Source organism: Cajanus cajan, chromosome 11 (assembly GCF_000230855.2).
Source record: "Cajanus cajan strain Asha chromosome 11, NIPB_CcT2T_4, whole genome shotgun sequence".
NCBI classification, from domain to species: Eukaryota; Viridiplantae; Streptophyta; class Magnoliopsida; order Fabales; family Fabaceae; genus Cajanus; species Cajanus cajan.
This window is the reverse complement of record NC_138527.1, coordinates 39,013,352-39,041,304: the sequence shown is the minus strand read 5'-3', so window position 1 is coordinate 39,041,304 and position 27,953 is coordinate 39,013,352. Positions and strand designations below refer to the sequence as shown.

At 34.1% G+C, this 27,953-nt stretch overlaps 1 protein-coding gene across 1 annotated transcript; it reads right to left on the bottom strand.

Annotated features, from left to right (window-relative positions):
• Window positions 1–1,286: 1,286 nt before the first annotated feature.
• Window positions 1,287–9,001, bottom strand: LOC109799862 (BEL1-like homeodomain protein 2). Its single transcript, XM_020360502.3, has 5 exons — window positions 8,685–9,001; window positions 7,348–8,452; window positions 5,716–6,101; window positions 4,735–4,795; window positions 1,287–2,272 (listed from the first exon to the last, which is right to left on the bottom strand). Exons 2-5 carry the CDS (start codon window positions 8,341–8,343, stop codon window positions 1,676–1,678), a joined length of 2,040 nt encoding a protein of 679 aa, XP_020216091.1. The 5' UTR covers window positions 8,344–8,452; window positions 8,685–9,001; the 3' UTR covers window positions 1,287–1,675.
• Window positions 9,002–27,953: the final 18,952 nt, after the last annotated feature.

Here is a 27,953-nt window from a genome sequence, read left to right as displayed (position 1 = left end):
TAAAATAATTAAACACTTATTTTTTTTTATTTATGAATTCACGACTTTAATTTCTTCACAATTAATTAAATAATAATGGATAGACAATTGGAACACCTACTATTCTAAAGTATGAATTATTCCAATCAGATACGTTGTCAATTTTCTTCCTCCCTCTAGTTCACAGCCGTTTCAACTTTAAATTAAGTTCTTAATGAAATGTGACACGATCCATAATAGTCTAACAACTAATAGTTTAAGTGCCAAATAAATCAATGACAATAAAATTTTAGAAAACGGTGATGGAGGTCTTTTCCTTTCGAGCGTCTATCACATGAAATATGGAATTTTAGTGCAATTTTACATTCATTCAACTATGTAAATATATATATAGAAAAAAAAGAAACGTATACGGGGATTGGTTCTATTATTCACTCTATATATTGTAAAAATAATTTTTACTCACCATTTAAAATTTAAATGAGTTTGCCAAAGAGTTATTTCAAGTTACAAGTTTGTGGACTATTTTGAAATAATTATTTCAGTTATTTTCTTTATTTCACTTTTTATTCTCTTGTAAAGAACTTGATCATGTAAGAGTTTGCCTAACCCTATATTTAAATTTTCAATACTCATTTTTTCTTAGCGGGAAAAATGAAAAGAAGAAATAGAGTTGACGAAGAGAGTAACTTTGTCGACTTTTCAATTTCAAAGACTCCATATATAACTGGCATTCGACTTTAAATTCCCTTATTGGTAGATGATCTGTGGTCCCATTGTAAAGTTAAGGCTCATACATTATATGCAGGTTTCTCTCAGCATGCATGTTTGAAATACCTGTACTTAAATACAATAATTTTTGGTATCATTGTTCATTACAATAATTAGAAGGGTACCTAAGTGAACAAATATGTAATGTAAGAATATCCATTTCGACTCTATCAAAAATATGAATTATGAGCACAGAAGTTGTCAAGAATCTCGAATGGTGTCTCTTGGCATCACTGAGAGGACTGGTATGAAGAACAATAAGAACAAGTTTGACTTTCAAGCCAACAAGAGTTGTTCTTAACCGTCTGCGAAGATAATCTAGAGTCACAAATGACTCACTTCGTTTAAATATTTATCAGTTATTATTGTTATTTGATTCAGTGGGACTCTCTAATCCCGTTTGTGATTGACCTCTTTGTTTGAAAGATATATAGTCCCGTTTATTCGCCCAAGGAACAATCAACGTACTAGTGCAATTATGGACATTGGTAGGTTTGACATTTCACGATTTTAGAAGGGGAAAAAAAAACAAAAAAGAAACAGTAACTATTCTGGTTATTGACCAGATCAATTAAGTCCTATCAAACTAATTAAGCTACAAAACTTAAATAATCAAGTACATACATGGTGAAAAAAATAATGAAAAACAATCTGCTATACACTTATGCAATAGATATCATATTAATGCTACACCTAGCTAATAGCTACCTTCATGAGACTACCTTTCTCTTATCGAATTTCCTTTTTTCCTGTCCTTCCACAGTGCAAATAAGACGGATTGAGGAATAGCTGAGAAATATTAAAATGGAAAAAAAAGAATGTTTACCTTTGATGATATATAATATGGTGGAGCATCTTCCTATATATATATTTATTATGATATGATTATTATGTGAAGTAGTAGTACTATATTGAAGTTTATTAATTAAATGCCTCCGAAGTCTCTAACAGAGAAAGGAGTTTTCTCGGGCATGTTCCCGGCGTGGCGAAGCCCTAGGGTAAGTGACACGTCACCCGGTGTGGTCCCAAACCTAATGAGAGTGGATCCAATGTCAGCACTTGCAGATGCGGTCCCAAAATCTGGTGTGACAAAGCGACACGTGTCATCTGTGGCCATTAACCTGTGTGGGGGCAGGTCTGAGTCGAAACACTGAGACACGGGTGGCGCCACCTCAGAGGCGGGGGCGCTGACGGAGGCCATGGCAGTGGTGGAGGTGGTGGCGGAGGTGGACTGTTTCGCTTGGTTTTCCGAGAAGCCTTGTCTATTGATTACAACGAGTGAAGGGTCGCTTTCGGGGGCATTGATATCGGATCTTTTGCCTGTTGGTTTTGTTGTTATTGTGGGTGGTGGTGGTGGCGCTGTTGCTGTTGATGTGCTTGGAGTTTGTGCTTGGTTCCCACTACTATTGCTGTTCTTTTCTCTCTCTTCTGCACACTCTGCTTCCTTAAGTTCTTGTTGGTACATCTCTTCCACCATGGGTTTCCACAACCGAACCCTGGCATTAATGAACCAGTTTGATACCTGAAGCAACACATGTTACATCCATTCAATTTCAAAACCATCAACATACACATACACACGGATGCAATTTTATACATCAACCTACCTCCTCAAACTTTTAAATGTCACTCAAAAAAAGACAAAGAAAAACCTATGTTCAATGTTATAGTAATTTGTATATCATCATAAGTGAGCCAACAGACCAACCTATACATATATAGTATAAACTATATATATAAACTAATATGCATGAATGCTACACTTGATAAAGGACTAATTGTTTTAGATTAATGGTTATGTAACCTTTATGCTTTCACTGATTACATATATAATTTGCGTTCATTAATCATTTAATAATTTTATCAGCATAAGAGAAAAAGCTAGGACACAAAAGAAGTTCCTTTCTTCTGGCTTATTGTTTTTTGTCCCTTTATGCTAAAGTGTGATTAGACACTGAGGTATCTTCTCTGTGGTGTGACACAAAGGACAGTCAAGATGACATGCAGATTTAAAATGATAATAATATTGTGATTAGTTGCTCCAACAGATGAAACTATTCATCACCAGTTTCTTCTAAGAAGAGACAGTGTGTTTTAGTTGTATGACCTTCTATGAGTCAAGTCCTCCTCCGTATCACTGCCGCTATAGGGTCTAGGCGCATATGTGTAACGCACAGGAAATTAACAGACTTTTTTCTTCTTTTTTCCCTCTCCAGTGTTGTGGTTTGCTTATGGGGGTCTAAGGAGAAAGTGAAATAAAAAAAAATATATATTGAAGGAAAGAAAATAAAAAAATATTCTTCTCTCGAGAAAAAAAAAATCAATTTTCTTTTTATTAAGAAAAAAGTTAGAAAAATAAAATATAAATAGTATTGTTAAAAGAATTTAATATCCTATAGAATGGTAAATAAGTAGTAATAAGTAAATGAATAAACTGTTCTTTCAATGAAATTTTATTTTTCTATCATTTTTTTTCAATCTAATTAAAGAGATTTCTTTTTCTTTTCGGATATCACATTTTATTTTTCTCTTCAATCAAATGGTAGAAAATATAATTTTCCTTCTATTTTTCTCAATCAATTTTCTTTCTACTCTTTTTCATTTACAAGTTCTTGATTTTTGCATAAGAAAAAATGATATATTAAATGGTAAAGTATCAAGTTCTCACATTATATTTTATGAATATAGTTTCTAAGCATTATTAGTGTCAAAAAATGCAAAATATTAACCTATAATAAAAAGACTATAATATGTATATTTTAAAGATATTTACTAATTATTGTAAAAGTGAACCAACATACCAAATAAACTATTTGTTCATATAGCACATAAGTTTTTTGAGTTTTTGTAATTATCAGGAAAAACAACAATACAGAACTAGTGCAGAATCTACCCTTGTAAAAAAAAGCTAGGATGAATCAGGAGGAAAAACATTAAATAAGGAAAATGATGCATTATATATATATATATATCGAATAAAATATGAAGAGGGGGCAAGGTCTTTCACTTTTTTGCTGCCTTGTGTCGCTTATAGTTATATATGTAGAGTTAATCACTTATACACTACTAGTGTAAAAAAATTTTATACTGATAACCAATTATATCTTTTAATTGTGTCATGTCATTATAAATACATTTATTTTTAACAGAGAGATAACATAATTAAAAGATATAATTATTTGTCAATGTCAAATATTTTACACTGATATAGGTGATTAACTCATGTATGTATACCAAATTAAAGAAGGCATTGGTGATTAATTTAAAACGTGCAAAATTCTAGAGTAGTACTCAAGCAAAATAGATTAACAAAATATCAAGCCAGCTGACGAAGTTGCATGAATACATAACGTAATATGGCATTAACAGATGCATTAACATCTCGAAAGCACACATTTATTCCCCGTATTTATGGATCCTGTATTGTGTAGTTGGGCGAAGTCATTTGACATGAGAGAGAAAAAAGGATCTGAAGAGTGAATTCGATTGAAAACAACAAACTTCCATGTCTCATTGCTGTTGTACTTACCTCTGCCCATTTAATTTCCTTATTAATTATGTCATGAAAGTAAAAGATTCCAAAAGTAAAATTAAAACTAGACAAAAAGATAAGCATTTCTTCAGGAGGAGAAAACGAAATTTTTGAAACGCGAGAACAAAAAAGAAGAAAAGGTGGCATTAGACAAAATAAAACCCGCATTACCTCTTAGAGAGAGAGACAGAAGAAACCAGAGAAACAAGACTCAAAAAAACATGTAAGTTGCATCTGAACGCAGTGCTGGTTCCTTTTCTTTTCCATTCATGGGTTTCTTTTTCTTTTTTACTTAGTCTTGATAATTAATGTGGACCGAGCGTCCAATTAACCAATTAAAGTAGCCAAGCTAATCCTCCACTCTCTCTCTATATACGTATATGCATATTTTAAGCATTAATTAATTAAGTTACTTATTGTATTGTGGAACGTTAAGAAAGAAGTGAACGAACCTGATTTCGCGATAGCCCAGTCTGTCGTGCTAACAGATGCTTATCTGCATCGCTTGGATACCTGAGAAAGAGACCAGAAAATGACATCAGAGTCCTTGCCTTAACTGTATAAAGGGACACGGAGCTTTCTGTACCCCTAGCTGAGTTGAAACCTTTCTTTCTTTCCCTTTGGGCGTGAGAATCTAAGAGAAAGAGAGAAAGATCTATGTCCTAGCTGCCATAGCAGAAGTAAAGCAGATTACTGTACACACTGATCACTGTCTCTCTACTTTATCAGTTTATCCCCCCCGGCTCCTTCCCTTAATCAGTTAATCTAATTTGATGTTTTTGTTAACGCTTTTCGAATGGAGATAGATTTTGAACGAGATCAGAGAAAAAGATACCGAGAAATTCATCCTAGTTAAAGCAGCGATGGTAGAAATATGTATCTTTCTTTCCACCTTTCTGCTGGCGAGACAACATCCAAGGACACTGCAATATCACAGCATTACTGTTCCTCTAAACGATTATACGCATACGGCAGCACATAAATTATGGCTTTCCTTCTGCCACCCCTCCTCCCTTTCTTTGTCTCTTTATTATTTTTTAATAACACAGAAGCCCTGTTGCTTTTCTTCTAGTTAATGATCACCTTATCCTTTTTATATTATTATTTGCCATATATATATATATATATAAATAATATATATATAACTCTCAATGATCATTGTGATAGATTATCCCAATACCCTGGTTTGTTCTAGGTGTACATTACTTATAATATTGAAAAATGATACATATTTTTTTGTCCTATTATATCTCTCAGCCCACCGTATCATATACTAATTCTGTAGCTGACTGGACGAGTTTTGGCAATGATATATACTTTCAACACAATGTTGGAACAGATGTTACTTTTAATTACCTAAAATAATACTAATATGCAAGTATGATTCTCGTGTTATATTAAGTAACAATGATGGAGAGAGAAGGGAAACGTACGGGTGGAGAAAATGCTCGAAAAGCCAGGCTCTTAAAATATTGACAGATCGTTCAGGCAAGCCTCTTTGGGGTCTCCAAGCTTCTTGTTCCATCATCCCCATTTGGTGGAAGGCTCTTTGCTGTCTTAGGCTTTGTTCTAACATCTTAAGCCTTGGGGTCTCTCCCTTGGTCAAACCTGAGGTCCCTGCCCCATCTTTCTCTCCTAGTAGCTCACAACTGTGTTTCAGCTGCGCTGTTATTGCGTCCTTCAGACACCGGAAATGCCGAGACATTGCTTTCTGCGCCAGTGCTGTGTACGGAACTGCCGCGCCAAAACCCATCATCAGGTCAAATGAGTTCACTACCATTTGCATTTGCTCGCAGTAGTGGTTGTATCTCCGATCCACCTGAAAAAAAAAATGAAACTTTATTTGACACGTCAAATATTCACAACTTGGTGTTTGAGTGATAATAGGATAATCAATTATCCAGATACAATGTTTAAAACACCGATTAATAATTTAAAAAATAAAAAGGGAAAAGGCAGAAGATGTCCTTCGTGCATGTTCTCATTTACTCGTCCGTTGTGCGGTTTGTGAAAAGCTAGATGAACCACCTTAGCATTAATAAAGGAAAGCAACTCATATGTGAAATAAATCTGAATAGTTATTAGTTAGATTTATGAGCACTAACTCATGCAAATAGTGAAAGACAAACACACATTAAATATTAGTTTATGATTGTTAAACGGATGGATTAGATGGAGCACAAAAGAAATTTCTAATTAAGTATTTGAATTTTTTTAATCCATTAAGTATTTGAATTTGGTTTGTGAGACTATGTTACTTCTAAATAAAAATAAATAAAAATCGAAAATCCCTGATACCTAAGGAATAATGTTTTGATTTCAAGAAATTAATGTTAGGGATGCAATGAAATATTAATAAGTGTTGGGTTTCTTTGCCGCAGTACACCTCATCGATTGATAGGCTTATGTGCATAAACAAAATTAAAAAGAAAAGAGTGAATTTCCTTTATAAGAGAAAAGAAAAAGAAAAGACCCTTGTGGATCCGTTGCAGTCAACTGAGAGATGATAACAATGGCTTCCACCGCAATATTTCCATTTAAGGTGGAAGTGACATTGATAACAACTTCATACGTAATAGATATAGATATGGTGAATGAGTGGCTTTCTTCCTTCTGTTGGGGTCTAATGAGAAGGAACGTCGCTTCTTGATGGACGTATTCTCCTAATAGTTAGTCTCATGGTTCACACCAAACTAAGAAACCCAATTAAAATAATATAAAATCATCCCACCAATCAAATCAAAGGATTAAAAAAAGGGTTTTATTATTAAAATGAAAAAAATGAAGAATTACCTACCAACTGATCCTATGCAATGGAACCCTATTATACCGGCCGGCCTTTTCCTTAAAAAAAAAATTAATTGAAGATACCGGCCGGAGAAGAGAAGCGTATGGTTTATTAACCCCGTTGAAGACAAATAATGCAGTATTAATTAATGATTAAATTAAAGAAATATAATGAAGAAGAAAAAGATATTGGGGGACCTTGACTCTTGATGGGGGAGAGAAGGCGAGAGGGGAACAGAAAGAAAGAGAGAGAGAGAGAGAGAGATTAGAATACATGCCTCGTCAAGCATTGATAGAAGTTTGACCTTTCTTCTCTGATGCTCAATCCTATCAGGCGCTGACAAAGGAGGAGGAGGAGGAGCATCTTTCGAGGAAGGCGAAGAAGCAGCACCGCCAGCAGCAGGATTTGAATTAGGGTTTGAATTTTGTGTATTGAACTTGGTCTTCTTAAAGTGACCCCTCCCAACACTGCAAAACTCCTCAAGTAAATCTTGAGCAGCCTTGACATATTTGGAATTTCTCATAACATTAACTACACCTAACGAGGAAGAGGCAAAGCCAACATGTCCCTGGTGGTTGCTGTCGTGTCCCATCGCCCCTTGCAAATGCAATGTCTGATGAGTATTATTCTTGTACGGATACTGAAGAGTGGAAGAAGAAGAAGAAGGTCCTCCGGCAGCAGCAGGTTGCTGATGATTGTAATAAAGAAAACCAGTATCCCCAATTCTGAATTCCTCGGCTTTGGCTGCTTCGAGGGAAGAAGACAAGGATAAGGAAAGACCTTGTCCTTCAACGACGTTCTGAGGAACCCATGTGAACTGACCAAAAGGGCCTTGGAGGGAATTGGAAGAAGGATTGGGAAGCAGCATGTGAAGTGTGGAGGAAGGAGGAGGCGAAGGGGACCTCGTTTGAGGGTTCATCAGAAAAAGCTGCATGGCTGCTGCTGAGTCAGCATTAATGCTTGGAATCTGGTTGTGAACCAAACCATCTCGCCCATTATTCCCACCGTTTTGTCTGTTTCCGTACCACTCCCCGCCTTGCCTCCCCGTCACCGCCTGCTGCTGCTGCTCCACCAGCTCCGCCGCCGGAGGGAAATTGAACATCTCCGACAACATCCCGCCGCTCTCGTACACCGCTTCCTCTTCCTCTATCCCTACCAATGGCGCTGCCTCGAACCTCACCTTCTCCCTCCGGATCTGCTGCTGCGGACTCACCCTTCCTCTCTCCAACCCATTCGAGAAGCTGAAGATTCCTTGTTGATACTCCTGTGACATAGAACTGCAACACCTAACACGAGATCCAACACAAAAACAATGGTCTCTCGCACTATCTTAAAATCTCCACCACTTCATCTCTACCAACCTCGCCTTATTACTATCATCACTGTCCAATAGTTGAATTATTCATCAGTAATCACAAGGAGAACAACCAAATCCAACATCAACAAACACTAGAGATTATAGAAAAATAAGAAAGAGTGTGTGTGAGAGAGAGAGAAGAAATAATTAAATTAACTAATTAACAGCTAGCTAGCCTCTCTTTTCAGTGTTAAATTTTCCTTTTTTTTTATTTTCAGCTTTGCTCATAGGGATAGTGGGCGTGTTTATATATGTACCTATTAAAGTTGCAGGGTATGAAAGGATGTAAAGCTCTTAGACATCGTTTTCCCCTCGGTGGTTTTGATAGCTTCTACAGTTCTTCTTTCTTTCTTTTTCTCTCACACACACTCTCTCTCCTTTCTTTCTTTTATGGTAATCACCTTCTCTAAAAAGAAAGTGCGGGTTACACAACAATATAAAATTAAAGATGAAGGGTTTGGGGAACTGATATCATCCTTGTCTCAAATAAACACAAAGAGAGAGAGAGAGGGGAAAGGGAAGCGGTCGCTCTCGCTCTTCTTCGGTCTTCACCTCCTCCTTTAGTTTTTTTTCCCCACCAATAATGTCCTTTTATATATACTTTTTTATCCTCATATTCTTCAATTTGACACCATTTTTTCCAATTTATATAAATGGTAATGAATTGTACGCACAAGAAATATTCCAATGACCATACTAGCCCTATCTTATCTACACAACAAAACTTACCAACATAATAATGCTTAGAATTACAAGTCAAAAGCAAACGATTCCAAACTCACGTTTTGGCTAAATTATGACTGCCATGAATTTAACAGACTAAAAACATTTGTGTATTATATGTATCAGTTTTCTTCCTTTCAAATTATGCATGAGTTCTTTTGCAAAAATGAGAAATACGCAAAATTATAACATGGGGGAGTTCTGCATATCAGTGTTAATAATTTGTACACAAGATTAATAAATCCTCGATCATATGTTTAGGAATATATGAGAGGTTCTCGATCCATTATTTATTGTCATGGTAGCTTAGTTTTTATATATGATCTTTAGGAAATTAGCAGAATGTAATCACAAGTATTGGATTTTATTGTCATTTGAATACGTCCTTTGGAAACCAACGCAAACTACGGAATAAAATAAAGATAAGGTGAGTACAAAGTCATCTCAATGATCCAAACTACCACCATCTTTTTTGATATGTTGGAATGACCAAAAGGCCCTATATAATCATTGCCAATGGAGCTGAACCCCTATAGCTGGTAAGGTCATGTAAGTCATCTTGGACGCTGCAAATTCATTAATTAATAACCCGAGTGAAGTAAGACAGGGGAAAGAAAGATTTTAGAAATAAGGAATGCTACACGAAGTGGATGGATGGCACGTGCGAGTGGATGGGCAAAACAGACAAGTTAGGTTTGTGTGGGATAAATAGGGTCTGAAAAGTACCCATAACCGCTTTAAGGTTTGGCACTGTCACCATGCCCATGTTCATTTTCCCTTTTTGTGTACCCTTATTTTTTTACAGGTGTTTTTCATGTTTCACCTTCTTTTACATATGATTAAGGTTTAAATATATTTTCATATTTTAGGTTATATTTATTTTTAATTTAACTTATATATACTACATCAAAATTTATTACTAGAAACAATCATTTAATGACAATAAGTTAATTATCCTACTTTATTATCTAGTAAAAATGTTAATGATTAATAAATAATAATCATTAAAAATATATTTATATTACACTAAAATTTATTATTAGTGATAATTATTTAATAAGAATAAGTTAAATATTTCTATTTTATCATCTAATAAAAATATTAACAATTAATAAATAATAGTCATTAAAAATATATTTATAAGATTATTGAAAATGATCGGTAGAAAAGTAAGGATAATTTTTAATTTATTTTATTGAAAGAAGTTTAAGTCTTACATCGAATAGTGATAAAATAATTAAAGAATGTATAAATGAATGACAACTTTTACCTTACAAGCTGATTTTGTATGTTTTAACTAGATTTATAACTCATTATTATAAGATAATATCAATTTACAAGTTTCATAATAACTAGACATAAAATAATTAAAAAAAATGTAAACTAAAATTCTTTCTTAAATATTTAGTAACAATAATAATAAACATTAAATGTCAGAAAAAAGATATCATAAAAATTTATACATTTTTTTTATCATTATAATGATCTTTATTAGTATGTAGAATAATTGTCAGTAAATATTATAATGGCTAATGTGAAAATGTTGACAAAATATTTTTTAACTATTTTTATTGTCGCTAAAAATAATATTAAATGTTATCAAAAGTTCATTTTGTTATAATGATATGTATAATTACTTTTAACATATATTTATTATAACATCCTAGAAATCATATAGTTTTAAAAAAACTATGTACAAAAATAACACAAAATTTATACTCGCGGGACATTGTTGATTTGTTTTTCATATATTTTAGTGTTATAATTTTGATAGAAATCGTATGTATAAAGATAGATAATAAAAAAAGTTCAAAAAATTATAAAATTATACTTATAAATATTATTTTTCATATAATTTGAAATGAATATTTACAGATGCCTCTTCGATCAGATCGTCTTTATTTTCTCTATGAAGAAAGACATACCATATTAAGGGGTTTTTTAAATATTTTTTTTCATAAATATTTATATAGTAAAAGAAAAAAAAATAACTTTTTCATATATTAAAAATTAGAGGACCTCTCAAAAATTAAACAAATTAAGTATAACTCTTTCTCATGAGCTAATTATGAAATAAACCTCTTCAAAAATGATATAAGTTTATATTGTATTAGTTGCACCGAATTCTGAACACTTAAAGAGAATCTAGACTCATCATTGCTTAAACCAACATGTATAAATAAATTATCAAAACTTTAATTAACTATGTGTCTTTATGATAATAAAGGTAAAAAAAAAATAAAATTACGCCAATTATATATTTTACTTTTAAAAAAAGATGGATAGTGAATTTTTCTCTATAGTGAATAGTTATTTATATTAACCAACTTATCATTAATTCGAGTTAAATTAAATTGAAATTCTTTAAATAACATTCAGAATTTAAATTTTGTAGATAAAGAAAATGTTGTTGAAATGAAAAATTCTACAAAAGATGGTCAATTAAGTTTTTGGTAGACAATAAATATCAATAAAATTAGTGAATACTCCCCAACAATAGTATTGTGAAAAATAAATAATATCTTAATTAATTAACTGTATCAAGGCAATCATTTTTTTTCCTTTTTCTTATGTGCAAGATAAAAAAAAAACAAAACAAAAGACAAAATAGGCTTACCTAGTCATGTGCGTGAGGAGGGGAAGAGGAGGACGACCGTGAACATGGAAAACTTATTTAGAAAGTACTATTTATATTAGTTGCTTTTCCAATCAATATAAAAATGATTTTATGTAAGTTAAATTACATCTGAAATAAAATATGTGATATTATTTATAAAATATTACTACAATTTTTTTTTTATGTTGATTACTTTGCAATTAACATAAAATCTTATTATAGAATCACTATTATGTATACTAGTGATAATTATTTCTATGCTGGTTAAAATATAACTTCTATAAAAAGTGACGTTATTTAAAAAATGTTATTGATTATATATATATATATATGTTTGTTGCTTTGCAATCCACATAAAATCTAGTAATTATAAAATACTATTATATACTAATGATAATTATGCACATTATTTGCGCGTTGTCCCGTTGTTAAATGACTTTACCTATATTAATTTGCTTGAGGAACAATAGTCAGTAAGGTTTTACTATTATAGAAACATGTTTTTTTTTTCAAGATTAAAAACAAGCAAGTACATGTGTAAAAAAAAAAAAAGTACAGAAATAATGGTACATTACACAATCCTTTTTGTTACATCCCAGGCTGCAATGAAGGATCAATACCGGCCGGTTTGCAACACGTTACCATATGTCTCCATTTGATTTCATTATCCTTTAAACTACTTTTTTATTTCATTTTATTTAGTTAATTTAATTTAATCATTTATCAAAATATTCAATTTGTTCACTTAATTTTTAAAGATATTGCAATGTTAACCTTTCAATCTATTATATTTTAGACCACGAGCTTACTTAATTTCTTTTTCACGTGATTTTTTTAATCATGTCATACATACAAGAAATTAATATCGTTAATATAAATTGTACATAAAGAATAACGTTGTATTGTTTTAAAAATCAAATCAAATCTTTAATATATAACAAAGAAACTAATAAATTAAATCAATTAAAAATAAAGAGATGAAAAGAGTTATTGAATCTTTTTTAAAAAATCTTTTAATACTTAGCTACGTAAAGGAAAGGTAAAATTTCCAATATTATTACACTAGCAACATTTGTGGTGGTTTGATTTTATCGGAAATCATGGATTGTAATAACATGAACCATTTGATAACGAGAGAGTACGAAACCTCAGCATGTATCAATTAATAAAGAAAGGTCTACAATTTTAATTACTATCATAGAAAAATGATTCTGAACAAGTATTCAGTGACTATCATTTCGAATTCATATGAGGATATGTTCCAGTAAATGTTACTTTAATTTGATTTTATGTCTAATTTATGGTAACATTGGGCTCGATCGCTCTCTTGTCATTTTTGGCAAGCATGCATTAGAATTTGTACAATCTGAAGTTTGACTTTTGCAACCATATTATATATGCAATAGTAGTACACACACGTCTTTTGATGTTCATAGCAGCCCCACCCAATTAAAGAAAACCAAAAGGGAAAATGAATAGCTTAACCACTCCCGTCATCAATTTTATTAAAGAAACGTCGAGTCCAACTATTTTGAAAAAATAAAGAACTGAAAATTACCTATTTTGTGAACCCAATGCCAAGCAATAGAAACAAGTTTGTACTCAATTATTTTTTTCAATGCATAATTTAATCAATCCTTGTGCTATCTAAAAATTAGTCTATCTATTTTTTTTTCTCTTCTTCAAAGTATTTAATGATTGAAAAAAAAAAACTCTAAGATTTTGAATACTTTATCCACTCTTATATTAATTTAAAATTTTATTAACATTTTAATTTACTTATATTGAAAAAAATTAATCATGTCATTATTAATTATGCATTTTGATTTCTTGTAATTTAAATCAATTTATCTGTAATATATATTGTTAATTTATGAATTAAAAAATTAATATTTTGATATTTTAAAAATATGTTCTTTAATATTTTTTAATTTATGTTTTGTATTCTAAGATGCTTTTATGATGGACATGAAAACATGATTCCGTATCGTGCCAAAGGAAAGGAGTTATCAAATTTCTTTTATTAGAATAGGCAGTTAGGATGCCTGCATATGCTATTTTTTCCATGTGAAAATAAGGTGATTTTGATACTCAAACGTGTGATCACATAACATAAAATAACGACCATCGGTTGATAGTTAGCTATATTCCCATATATTCTGTTTACCAAAGATGGGAAGCCTGTTCAAATATAAATAGTTAATCCCTAAACCATATGGCTATCTTAGCTTAGATTTGAAGTTAAGAGTTAATTAATATGGAAAGTTTTATTAGATATTTATAGAAGAAAAAATATAACAATAAATCATACTTCTTTTATAAGTTAAAATTAATTTATATTTTCCAACGAGCCGAGGAGAACTTTTAAAATGTTGAAGTGTTAATTAATTTTAATTTACGAGAAAGATTTAATTCATTTTTACCTTTATTGTATATTTTATTTTCTTATAATTAAGCTTTTATTCAAAAGTTTATTTAAACGAAAATGAAATAAATATAGATGTGTCTTGACATATTTACACCACAATATAAGGACTCATGAGACATCCAAACAGTCAATAATTTACTCTTTTAAAATCCTCTTGCTAGGATCCTAATTTTTTCAATCAACCAGGCAAAGAGAAATTCGTCTTTTTTGAAATATATTATGAGTGTTTTTACAACTACGGGGTTTTCTCTCTCTCCCTCTTTATATATTCCAATTTGTTCCACATCACCAATACGACTTGTTAAAAAAAAATATGGTGGAAAATTCATATAAGACGAGACAATACTTAATAGTTAATATAATTAATGTATTACAAGCAAGAAGAAAATGGCATGATTTGAATATTATTTGTAACAAACACGTATATATTTATAGCAATTAATTAAAGTCATTGACGTGTACAGACAATCTTAAATATGTGTAGATTCCCACAAGATTACAATATAGCTTAGCTTACTATATCTCTCTCCTCCATACATATAGTATAAACACATAGGAACCGTCAAATCTCTATCCTTTGGCTTATGGTTAGCGTTACCGAAACTTAGTTTTATAAGTAGAGAAAATATTATATTAAAAATAATATTTAATAGGCAATCGTAATTGACGTTTGTTTGTTTCCTTGAAACACAAGTAGGATTTTGAAATACGGAAAGGAGAGAAAGTGGGAATTGTGATATTCGAAATGCAACTAGCCATGGCTAGGTTGAGAAATCTTAAGACTCCAATTTACTACTCATTACTCAATTAAACACTCAATTGAGAGGATGAAAACGAAAGACTATGCAATTGACAGGTCAACTTCTCTAGTTCTCTTCACTCAACCATCGTCTTTTGTGATGTCACGTGATTCTCACACTCCTCTCACACGTACGCTCCAACTCCGACCCTTTGCTAGGGCAGGGACCATTTCATCATTGTGACTTGTGAGAGCCTAATTAATTATCCCTTGTATATCCTCCACTCACGTGTCAAAGTCGGCTACGCACGTGTCTTTAATTTATGCATGCTAGGATTGGTTACACATTTTTTTTGTCCCTCCCTCCTACTTTTTCAAGTTTGTTTACTTTTATATGCTATAAACATTTTTAAAGTTCACGTTCCGACTTGCAAGTGCCGCACTGCTTTGGGAAAGTTAGAAGGAACAATAGCCACCCCTTTCTTTTAATTATTATCTGCCTAAACTTTTCACCTCTATATGCACAAAACATATTGCCTCAACCCTTAATTAATTTTCCTTTTTGGCCTCACTATATGATTTTCATTCAAACAACAAGAAAACCTCACCACCCCAGCACTTTTTATCTGTACCACTCGCCCATATATAGAGACGTAATTCGAACTATATACATAACATTAAACTCCAACGATCGTTTTATTTATCCTTAAAAAGGGAATGAAATAAATTATTACTTTAAATCATGGTATCAATCAATTGACATACAAATATCATGCAATGCACCAAGCGCCTTTGTCATTACCATGTTCACTTATTTTAATCTTTCTTTTTGCGACTTAGATATGAAATATGTACGTGGGACCAAAAGCAGATGTTTGCTCAATTTCAAGCACATTCTGGTAGCTAGCTCTGTCTTTAATTTCACAGCACTAGTTTGATGGCTTTGTTTATGGATGACGGGGATAGTAACAGATATAGAAGCATCATGCACAGTGACACACTTGCAAAGGGTTAATGAAGGCAAGTAGATCTTTTAATTCCAAAGCCACATTTTTCTTTTATAATACTGTATAATTGATATTACCTCATTGACTAAGTGGTATAGAGCCCACATGTATAACATGTTCATCATCAACTTCATTAATTTGCTGACAAATTATTGGTTCTTAACTATCGCTACCAGTCCACAGTTTTTATACTCAATAATTCAATATATTTAACTAGTTTATTACGTTTTCATTTTGTTTTGTTTTCCCTTAATTCTAATTTTTCCCAAGCAACGTCTAATTAAAGTAGTTACAGTACTTATTTTCCAAGGATGTTGGTTACAACTGCTCCCTAATTAAGGCCAATCCAAAGGAGAAAGCCGTACTTGCATGAAAACGAGGAAAATTCGTTTCTTCAAAGCATCAACATGTGCTAATTAAGTTACTACTATTCATTTAATTAATTCTACGGATGTAGTGTCAAAGTTAGTTTTGTTAATTAATGAGCATACCATTTTGTGTACTTTTCTTTCTTCGGCCTCTTTAATTTGGAAGGGGGGAAAAAACTAAGAACAAAGAACATCCATGATAAGTTTATATGCATTGATTAAAGAATAGTATAAAATTAGCTAAGGATTTCCAAATACTACAAATCAGTTTCTTGTTTTATAACAGGTAATGCCGCAAAAGGTTAACGGTCAGAAGCTGTAGACTTCATTTTACATCTGACACTATCAATCTACTTTCACACATGATTTTGGAATAATATAATGGTCATAATCCCTTTCACACGTGCACCGCCGTCGTACGTTAAGATCATGTCGCTAATTTGCTGGCAAGATTTAGCATTCCAATTTTATATTTTTTCACTTGCAATCATATATCCAACTTAGGAGTATCTGATAACGATAAATGAACTCTGGTAATATTTATGTATCATCGGACAACTGATGTGTCATTCTTATATATTTTATTAAATTAAACTATTTTCTTAATCATTGTCCAAATTATACTAATTATTTTTTATTTAAAATATAATAATTAATATTATTAATATATAAGCCTCATGTTTTTATTTAATAAGTTATTTATATATTAATTAATTATATACTGCCACCTCTTTTTTATTTGCTTATTTTGAAACATGACACGAATTAATATTTTTATTTATATTATTTTTAATTTCCTAATATGACCTTTAAAGTGTATATAGAATAGTTAAGAATTAGCATTTTTTTTTCACCACTTTTAAAGAAAAAGCAAATATTTTTCTTTATTTTTTATTTTAAAATTTTAAAACACTACAAGAAATATTACATATAGTGACATACAAAAAATGTCACTATAAATACAATATATGTGTATATATATATATATATATATTTATTTGACATATAATTACATATAATTTTTAATATTGATTTTAAATGATATTTAACGACATATTTTATGTGTCACTATAGTCTATACCTACACCTTTTAACAATATATCAATATATATTATATTTATTGTGTGAATAAAAGTAATTTTTAGTAACACGTATTGTGTCGTTATAGGATATGTGTCACTATATAATAATTTTCTTATGGCATTTATCATCATTTTGTCAATTTCATCCTCGTAAGAAAAGAAGGAAAAACAATGGTATATAAAATGTCATAAGAGATTTAAAAAAAAAGACAAATATTAAGAAATTATAAATATGTGTAATAAAATTGAAGAGAATAATTATTTTTCTTAATTTATGTGTTTTTAACAAAGTTATTAGTATATTGTTCCTGTGTTAGGATACACACTTCACTTATCCTTGCTGTAGCGAGTCTGATCCTGGGTCTCGGTCTTCTCGTTCCTATCCGGGTAGTCCGATGTGAGGGGGGGTGTGCCTGCAAAGACACTCCAACGCTCAAGTAAGTGCTCGGCGTAATAAATGTGGTAGTTGAAAGTTAGTTACGTACCTCGCTAGGGTCCTATTTATAGTAATTCTTATTGGGCCGCGATTAAGGACTGGGCCCGGGAAATTAGGGGGCTAATCCGGTGCATTACATAAATTAACCTCTCCATAATTATCCTGGTGTAAATTCGTGACTTGATCGAGCACACCGACACGTTCCGTTCAGATTGTGAGTGGTCGGTGGGCTCGGGTATTCGATCTGGTCGTCCACGAACTCGGGTATTCGGCCTAGTCGGCTAAGAACTCGGGTATTCGGCCTAGTCGGCCATGAACTCAGGTATTCGGCCTAGTCGGCCACGAACTCGGGTATTCGGCCTAGTCAGCCACCATACGGTATACAACCCCCGCAGCGTCGAGGATGGGAAAGACGAAGACGTTTTAATTGTATAGGGTTGTGGTTCTCGGCGTGGAGTGGCAGATGTTGCTTCCGACCGCTAGTAGTAGTGTGCATGTTCCTAGTGTAGTCGGTTTTGCTAACCTCGGTGGTCGTGGCCGGTTCGAATTTCCTTGTGCCAAACGTCCTCCCTAATTGCTAAGCATGTTATGATGAGGTCGGTTGTCTCCGAGGAGAGGTTGCAAGGGCGGCTTAAGGAGGCTGAGGTGACGTTGAAGGAGGCATTGACCGCCAATGCAAAGGTCACCGAGTCGGCCGAAGAACTGAAGAGGGCAGCCGACGCCCATAGGAGAGAGGCCGACGACTTGAAGTTGACAGTCCAGAAAATGAAAGTCGAGGCCACCGCTGCAGCTGCCGAGATTGCTCGGCTAAATGAGGCTGCTACCAAGTTCGAAGCCGAGGCCACCGAGAAAATTCTCGACCAGCACGATGCCGGCTTCCAACATGCTATGCGACAGGCCTTCTACTTTTGTGAGGTCCCGGCTGACTTCAATTTTGATGTTAGTCGGGATTTCTACGGTGGAAAGTTCATAAGTTACGCCGAGTTCCCTCAGGGTGCCCAGCCTGACGAAGAGGCCCCACTGGCAAGGGAGGAGGAGTCGATCATTGATGTGGTCGGCGTTGGGAATCCGGAGGACTCGACCGCGGTGTAAGAGGTTGACTCTCGTGGTAGTAGGTTAGGGTTAGGATTTTTCGCTTGCTTGTAATCAGGCCATTAGTGCCTTTTGTGATCGGCCATTGGCATCATGGACAAAGATGATTTTTTGTGTAAGTAGTCGTACTGATTGGCCATACTTTAATGGAATATTTTACTTTCCAATTTTTTGTCATATTCATTAACGCCTAGTAATATAAACTCAACCGAATGGTATGCTCGGCCGAAGGGGGGTTAAATTCATGTTTGTCGCGGATTAATGCTTGGTGTGAGTTCGGCTTAGGTGTGCTCTGCCTAGGCGTGCTCGGCCTCGAAATGCTAGAGTACGTGCGAGTGCTCGGCTTGAGAGTGTTCGGCCGAAGTGTGCTCGGCCTCGGAGTCGGATCATGCGATTTGATACGCGGAAGTGTATTTGATCTGCGAGAGTGCTCGTCTTGAGAGTGTTCGGCCGAAGCGTGCTCGGCCTCGGAGTCAAATCATGCGATTTGATACGCGATGTATTTGATCCGCGAGAGTGCTCGGCTTGAGCGTGTTCGACCGAAGCGTGCTCGGCCTCAGAGTCAGATCATGCAATTTGATACGCGAAGTGTATTTGATCCGCAAGAGTGCTCGGCTTGAGAGTGTTCGACCAAAGCGTGCTCGGCCTCGGAGTCGGATCATGCGATTTGATACGCGGTGTATTTAATCCGCGAGAGTGCTCGGCTTGAGCCTGTTCGGCCTAAGCGTGGTCGGCCCCGGAATGTTGGGTCACGTGATTTGATGCGCGAAGTGTGTTGGAGCACGCGAGAGTGCTCGGCTTAAGAGTGTTCGGTCGAAGCGTGCTCGGCCTCGGAGTCGGATCATGCGATTTGATACGCGAAGTGTATTTGATCCGCGAGAGTGCTCAGCTTGAGAGTGTTCGGCCGAAGCGTGCTCGGCCTCGGAGTCGAATCACGCGATTTGATACGCGGTGTATTTAATCCGCGAGAGTGCTCGGCTTGAGCGTGTTCGACATAAGTGTGGTCGGCCCCGGAATGTTGGGTCACGCGATTTGATGCGCGAAGTGTGTTGGAGCACGCGAGAGTGCTCGTGTTGAGAGTGTTCGGCCGAAGCGTGCTCGGCCTCGGAGTTGGGTCACAATTTGATGCGCGAAGTGTGTTGGAGCACGCGAGAGTGCTCGCCTTGAGAGTGTTCGGCCGAAGCGTGCTCGGCCTCAGAGTCGGATCATGCGATTTGATACGCGAAGTGTATTTGATCCGCGAGAGTGCTCGGCTTGAGAGAGTTCGGCCGAAGTGTGCTCGGCCTCGGAGTCGGATCACGCGATTTGATACGCGGTGTATTTAATTCGCGAGAGTGTTCGGCTTGAGCGTTTTCGGCCTAAGCGTGGTCGGCCCTGGAATGTTGGGTCTCGCGATTTGATACGCGATGTATTTGATCCGCGAGAGTGCTTGGCTTGAGCGTGTTCGGCCGAAGCGTGCTCGGCCTCGGAGTCGGATCATGCGATTTTATATGCGATGTATGTGATCTGCGAGAGTGCTCGGCTTGAGCGTGTTCGGTCGAAGCATGCTCGGCCTCGGAGTCGGATCATGCGATTTGATGCGCGAAGTGTGTTGGAGCATGCGAGAGTGCTCATCTTGAGAGTGTTCGGCCGAAGCGTGCTCGGCCTCGGCGCGTGTCGTAGTGCTCGGCCTAGGTACATCCTTAGCCGAGGAGGGTACTCAGGAAGGAAATCTGTCGGGCTCGAATGTACATTTTGAGTGATCGGCCGAGGATTGCTCGGCGTCGGCGCATGTTCGTGCGTAGTGCTCGGCCTAGGTACATCCTTAGCCGAGGAGGGTACTCGGGAGGGAAACCTGTCAGGCTCGAGCGCACTTTTTGAGTGATCGGCCGAGTATTGCTCGGCATCGGCATATTGGCGTAATGCTCGGCCTAGGTACATCCTTAGCCGAGGAGGGTACTCGGGAGGGAAACCTGTCGGGCTCGAGCGCACTTTTTGAGTGATCGACCGAGGATTGCTTGGCATGCGTATGTGCGTAATGCTCGGCCTAGGTACATCCTTAGCCGAGGAGGTTACTCGGGAGGGAAGCCTGTCGGGCTCGAGGGCAGTTTTTGAGTGATCAGTCGAGGATTGTCGGCATCGGCGTGTGCGTTATTCGAGATTGGACCTGCATGAGCGCGACCTAAACGTGTATATATATATATATATATATATATATATATATATATATATATATATATTAAAATAAGGAACGGCATGACAAATATTTAAAAATGTCTTGTATACATTGTGTAACGTGGTCCTCTCGGGGGACGAGCATTTGAGGGCTCGGCATTCGCCTTTCTCATCGGGTCTCGGCCCGGTTCTTTTCGTCCATATCCCTCCTCGGCTTTGGCCTGATTTCTAGTCTCCGCCAATTCTTCCATTTGCATGTACTTCTCGGCTCGGCGTCAGAGATCGTTCATATCACCGGGCGGTTTCTTACACAAGCTATTCACAAATGGCCCCGGCCTGAGGGCAGTGCTCAGCCAATCCATTACCACGGCTGGGTTAAGGTCGCCGATCTCCATGGCGATCTTGTTGAATCGGTCCATGAAGCTTCTCAAACTTTCCTTCTTCTCCTGACGAACCCCGGCCAATGCTAGTGAGGTCGTCCTGTACGGTTTGCTCTTAGCGAACTAAAGAGCGAATTGGGACGACAGCTCGCTAAACGAGTCAATGGAAGCGCTCGGCAATCGCGTGAACCAGCTCAGAGCCCTCCCTTTCAACGATGTGGGGAATATCCGGCACAAGGCTGAGTCATCTTGAGTAGAGAGGGTCGCTTGTGTCAGGAAAACGTTCAAGTGCTCCTCGGGGTCGGTGGACCCGTCATAGTTCTCGATCGGCATGCTCTTCCAATGGTCCAACAGGGTTGCCTCCATTATCCTTCGGGAGAAGGGGTGTCTTAACCAGTGGGTGGTGGTGTCGATCTTGCCACCAATCAAAGAAGTAACCGGTGTTCGGGTTACATGGTCGGTGGGGGCATGATAGGCCGACTCCTCTTGGAGTGTGGGAGTTGACGGCACGTGGGCTTGGTTCAGACTTCGGAGCTCGGCGTTTTGTCGGCGCAGTTCGGCCAACTCCCTAGCATCAACTTCTCTCTGTCTTCGGATGGCTGCCATTTCCTCGCGCAATGCGCGCAAGTCATCGTGGAGGTCGGGCTGGGCTCCGTCGGTGTTCGGGCGGACCTCTTGTATCACAGGCTCCGGTTGTGTCTGAGGCATTCCGTATAGGTATCGTTCTTGGCCGGTCATGACGGGATTGTTCTCGGGGTTGGGGATCGGTTGAGTCGATGTCGATGGTCCTATGCGTGTTACTACCATATCTCGGTCTCAGTTGTAGAGTTAAAAGGGGCTGAAAACGTCTCTTCGACCCCACGGTGGGTGCTAAATGTTCCTGTGTTAGGATACACACTTCACTTATCCTTGTTGTAGCGAGTTTGATCCTGGGTCTCGGTCTTCTCGTTCCTATCCGGGTAGTCCGATGTGAGGGGGGGTGTACCTGCAAAGACACTCCAACGCTCAAGTAAGTATTCGGCGTAATAAATGTGGTAGTTGAAAGTTAGTTACGTACTTCGCTAGGGTCCTATTTATAGTAATTCTTATTGGGCCGCGATTAAGGACTGGGCCCCGGGAAATTAGGGGGCTAATCCGGTGCATTACATAAATTAACCTCTCCATAATTATCCTGGCGTAAATCCGTGACTTGATCGAGCACACCGACACGTTCCGTTCAGATTGTGAGTAGTCGGTGGGCTCGGGTATTCGACCTGGTCGTCCACGAACTCGGGTATTCGGCCTAGTCGGCCAAGAACTCGGGTATTCGGCCTAGTCAGCCATGAACTCTGGTATTCAGCCTAGTCGGCCACGAACTCGGGTATTCGGCCTAGTCAGCCACCATACGGTATATATATGTTATTAAAACATATATTAACTTTTCTTTCTTAATGTATGTGTACAATCTTAAAGGATAAACAGATTGAAACCTACTAGTGAATGTTTCTTTTTAATTTCTAAATAAACACATACATATATAGAAACGAAATGTTCTTTAAAGAATGATCAAACAAAAAAGGGAGTAATAAATGTAGCTCAAATTATCTTTTAAATTGAAACCATAAATAGAGTAGCTGCGGGGTCTTTCACATATACACGTTCCACCTTTCTTGCTATCTAACAAGAGATGCCGCGCACTTTTCTTTTAGTGTGTTTACATCATTTAATTTAATTTACAGATACATTAATTATCTGTGTGTATGTTTTCGCCACCATACTAATGCATGAATTCCAACAATAAGGAGTGTTGTTGTTATGGGTGCAGAAAAATATATCTTGCACATTGAGAAGCAAGATAGTAAACACTAAACACTGACGAGGTGCATGCATGTTACCAAAAATGACAGTGATGAAATTGTTTTGAAGTTTGAGTTAGCTCGCTATATAGTGTAATGGTACCTGTCGGGCAACTTTTCCTTTATTACAATGTGCTGCTGTGTACCTGTTCGGATACTTTTCGCGATGTTGATGGGATCTGCTAGCATACCTTAAGAGGGGAAATTTACACTTTAGCTGCACCCAAAAGTTTAATTATAGATTCTTAATGGCTCTTTGCCTTGTTTTCAAGTCACGTTGACTAAATGTACATATATAAACACAACTACTTTACCATTATTTTTGTACTTACACACATGCTCTGTTGTCTATTTTGCTTCCAGGATCAATTAAAAGTTATCCGGAAGAAAGTTCAAACCCACAAACGTGCATGCTCCTAAATACTAAATAGGAGTACATGAGTTATAAGCTATTTTAATGCAATATTTAGTAGCAACTAACAAGTGCAGGTATTTCATGAATACCATATATATATATATATTAAATCAAGCCTCACACGTGAAGGGACATGAGATATTAAGCCAATAGCGATGCATACGCAACATATTTTATTTTATTACAATATAATATATTTTTTCACCTTTACCTATTAATCTTCCTCTTTTTGTTTTGAATCTTGTAGCATGCACTTCATATGTATAAGGATTCTGAGTCCAAAAACGAATTGTACTATCGTCTCTGTGCATGCTCATCACCTACACGTGTCATTACTTGTTGAAAATTAAAAGAAGATGACGTCTATCGCTGTTATTATGTCATAGCAAATTTCAAGTATAGATGGTGACTTTACGGGACCAACCGGCGAGTCCTCTGATCTGCAATCACAACTAAGATTTTGTTAATTTCTTGAGATCACCCCCAAGCATGTAAATTTTAAGCTAGCAGGAGCAGGAGTTCGGTGAAAAATTGTCATCATATTTGATACAAGTATCTACTTCTATCCTACAAATTACAAAACGTAATTTACAAGAAAGAATTTAAGATTATCATTTCTCTCTACTTTTTTTAAGTCACTCTCAAAAAAAAATTTATTTAACTTTTCGATGTATATTTTCACATACTATTTGTATAACTAGATTTTTTTTTCAAACCCAAATCATCTTTGTTTCAATAGATTTGGAAACCCCAATTCTAAGAAGGCTATTCATTCTGTACATCTTAATTTTTACGTAACATATTTTAGTACTCTCTTTATTATTATACGACGTCTAATAATATGTAAATATTTTATTAATTGACATGCATTAAATATCATTTAATTTTTAATGTTACAACTAAGTCTTTACGTTATATTAATAACACTTTTAATTTTAATCTTTACTTTTTATATTCAAAACTTTCCCCCCTTTTGAATTCAATTATTTTTTTACAGCTAGTTTTTTTTTTTAAATAACTAACCATTTTTTAATCTTTAAATATTAATTAAGTAGAAATCACTCAAATTATTTCAATTTCTTAAATTTTAATTGAAAAATATAGAATAGATATATGTTAATAACTATACTCGGTGTACATACAATATTTATGAGTATAAATATCTTTTTATACGAGGAAGAATATATTATTCCAAGAGTAAGTTTAGTAAATCTTGATAGACTTACTCTTTTTAATGATTCATTTTTACATCAAATTTCAATGATCAACTGTTAAATTAAAAGTTCTTAATACATATATTAAGTATATAAATTTTTAAAAGAATTAAAAACTATTTAATATTTCGTTTCATTAATTCAAATTAATAGATAATCGTACAAATATTTTATATGTTAATTTGAATCTATACAACGAAGTAACCTATGATTTAAAAAAAAATCATAGATTTAATATACACATTAAATTTTTTTAATTCAATGGTTATATCATTAGAATTTGATCTATAACATGAGTTATTAAGTAAATAAATCTACCAAGATTTACTCTTATAAAAAATGAATCTCTTCCCTCTTTCTCTCTATATATAGAGAGAAAAAAAACAGAAAGAGGGGATCAAGTGAATCCAAGAACAATTCTTGGTAAAGTTACTTAATTTACACAATAGCTCTCAGTATATATTAAATTTCAATTAATCTAATCATTAAATTAAAAATTTTTAATGTATAGATCAAGTCTACAAATTTTTAAAAAATTTAAAACTATTTGATAATTCATTTCATTGATTCAAATAATTAAAGAATAATCATAAAAATATTTCTATACATAAATTTGAAAATATATAAGAAAGATTATATGACTTTAAATTTTTTTAAATATTTATAAATTTGATCTATGAACATTTAATCCAACAATTTGATCCATAAAATTCACACACACATATCAATTTGCTCCTGATTAGTTTTTATTTTGCGATTGGATTTTGAATCATATTTTTTTTGTTACTTATTCAAGACTTAAACTATTTGATTAGATTCACTTACATAAATATTATTAAACACAATTAATGTTTGAAAAAAAGTCATAAATATAATAAAAATCAAATAAAAATGAGGTCAAGGAACAATAAAAAAAATTAAATAAAATAACTTTCTAGTTATTTTTTAGACATATTTTATCCATAATTTTTATTATGTTCATAACACTTTTTAAATTCAAATATCAATTAAATTTTATAGTTTTTATAAAATTTAATTAATAAAATAAATTTTATATCTTAAATCAGTTAATTATAAGATGATTTAAAATTATGTCATAAATTTAAAAATGATCGCAATTTAAAAAGAACAAATTCAGCTAAATTTACAAGATGAAATTTTAAAATGAATATTTTAAAAAATAAAGAATTAAAATAATTTTTAAAAATAACATAAAAGATTAAAAAGTATAATTTAATGTTTAATATACAAATAATTATTTGTCTTTAAATAATGGTGCAATTAACCCTTACCTACTGATGTAAAGGCGTAACAAATCATTTCTCTCGGGTGAGGTGCAGGTGCCTATATGTCTATATGATGTTTAGCGACCAAAACCAGGCATTTTTTTTTTTTGCTTTAAAATTAAGCTTCGTGGCTCTCTCCACACCGTCAAGCCCTAATTTCTGCTTAAAAAATTTGGTTCCACTCCTCCTATTGGTGGAAAAAGTTGAAATCCATCGTGGTGGAGACGTACTGTATGAGAAAATCATAAATAATGAAAAAACATTATTAATATATTTAAACGCCAAATTATACGCAAGTCTCTTTAAGTTTTATTAAATTTTTAATTAGATTTCTATAATTAAAAATTTTAAATAAATTTTAAATTTATTATTATATTCTTAAAAGTTCTAATTAATACCATTATAAAATTTCATTAAATATTCTTACATGCTATTTTTATATTGTATACACATATTTTATATAATATACTGATAATATCTCTTTCTTTAATTCTATTTTTTATTTGTTCCACGAGTTACAATGTTTTTTTTTTTTTTTTACATTTTATTTTTAAATTTGTCCAACTAAAGATATTAATGTACCCTTTGACAACTCTTAATCACCCTTAAAATATTTATTAATTTTTTACCCTTTTTTTACATTAGCAAAGTTTTATTATTCTTTTTTAATATCTCTTATTAACAATAGGGTTTTATTTGCTATTATTTTTATACACTATATTGTTTATGTTAATCATTATACTATTTACATTATTTATTTATTATTTTAACATTATATTTTAAGATAATGATAGATAGTGGGTTTATTTTATTTTCTAATATTTTTGGACATTTTCCACATTACTATATTAATCATTATATCATTCACATTATTTATTCTATTACTTGAAGATATTTTAACCATTACACTAATGACTAATGAATAGCATGACCTTTACTTAAGTGAATATTGTTTTTTTACTTTATTTTATTTTAAACCTAAGTGGGCATATTTTAATATATAGCTATACACAATATGAAAAGTTTAAAATTAATTAAAAAGCTAAAACTATAAATCCAAAAATATATTTTTATCAATAAAGTAGAATTTAAATTTAAATAAAATATCACATATATGCCTATTTCTGTCGTTTTATAGTTATCAGTAATTTGAAGAAATAATTTTATTAAACACTTATAATTCATGATGTTAGCTTAATAATTTGTTTTCGACTACGAACTAGCTTTTTTTGCTTTCAAGTATATTTTTTTCAGCTGTTTTTGTCAAAAATAGCCTTGAGTAATAGTTTAATGAAGTCATGAATTTAGTTGCTAATTTAACCAGTATTAAATTAGGTGTTATTCATGTCACTTATGGAGGCACTCACGGCTTGTTTGTTTAAAACAAACAAGTTATATATAAACAGACAGGTGTGGGAGATAAAGGCGACTTATACGGTCAAATGTAGTATTAATTAATAAAACTATATCCGCGTTATATTTCTTGTTAAGTTATTGTTGTATATTAAACAAACACAATTAACTGCTAAGCCTAACTATATGTCCAGACAGAAAACAGTGTTTGATTATAAATTTAAAAAAGAAAAAAGCTTGATTATAAAATTTCAGATGAGGGCAACAAATGTTTTTTTTCTCTCCCTAGTTTCGATCATGGTTCAATGGTTCATCACTAGCTAGATGCTGAAATTGGGCTGTTGTGAACCTTACTCTGCACATGTTAATTTGACTGCGCGGTTAATCTCTGAAAGAG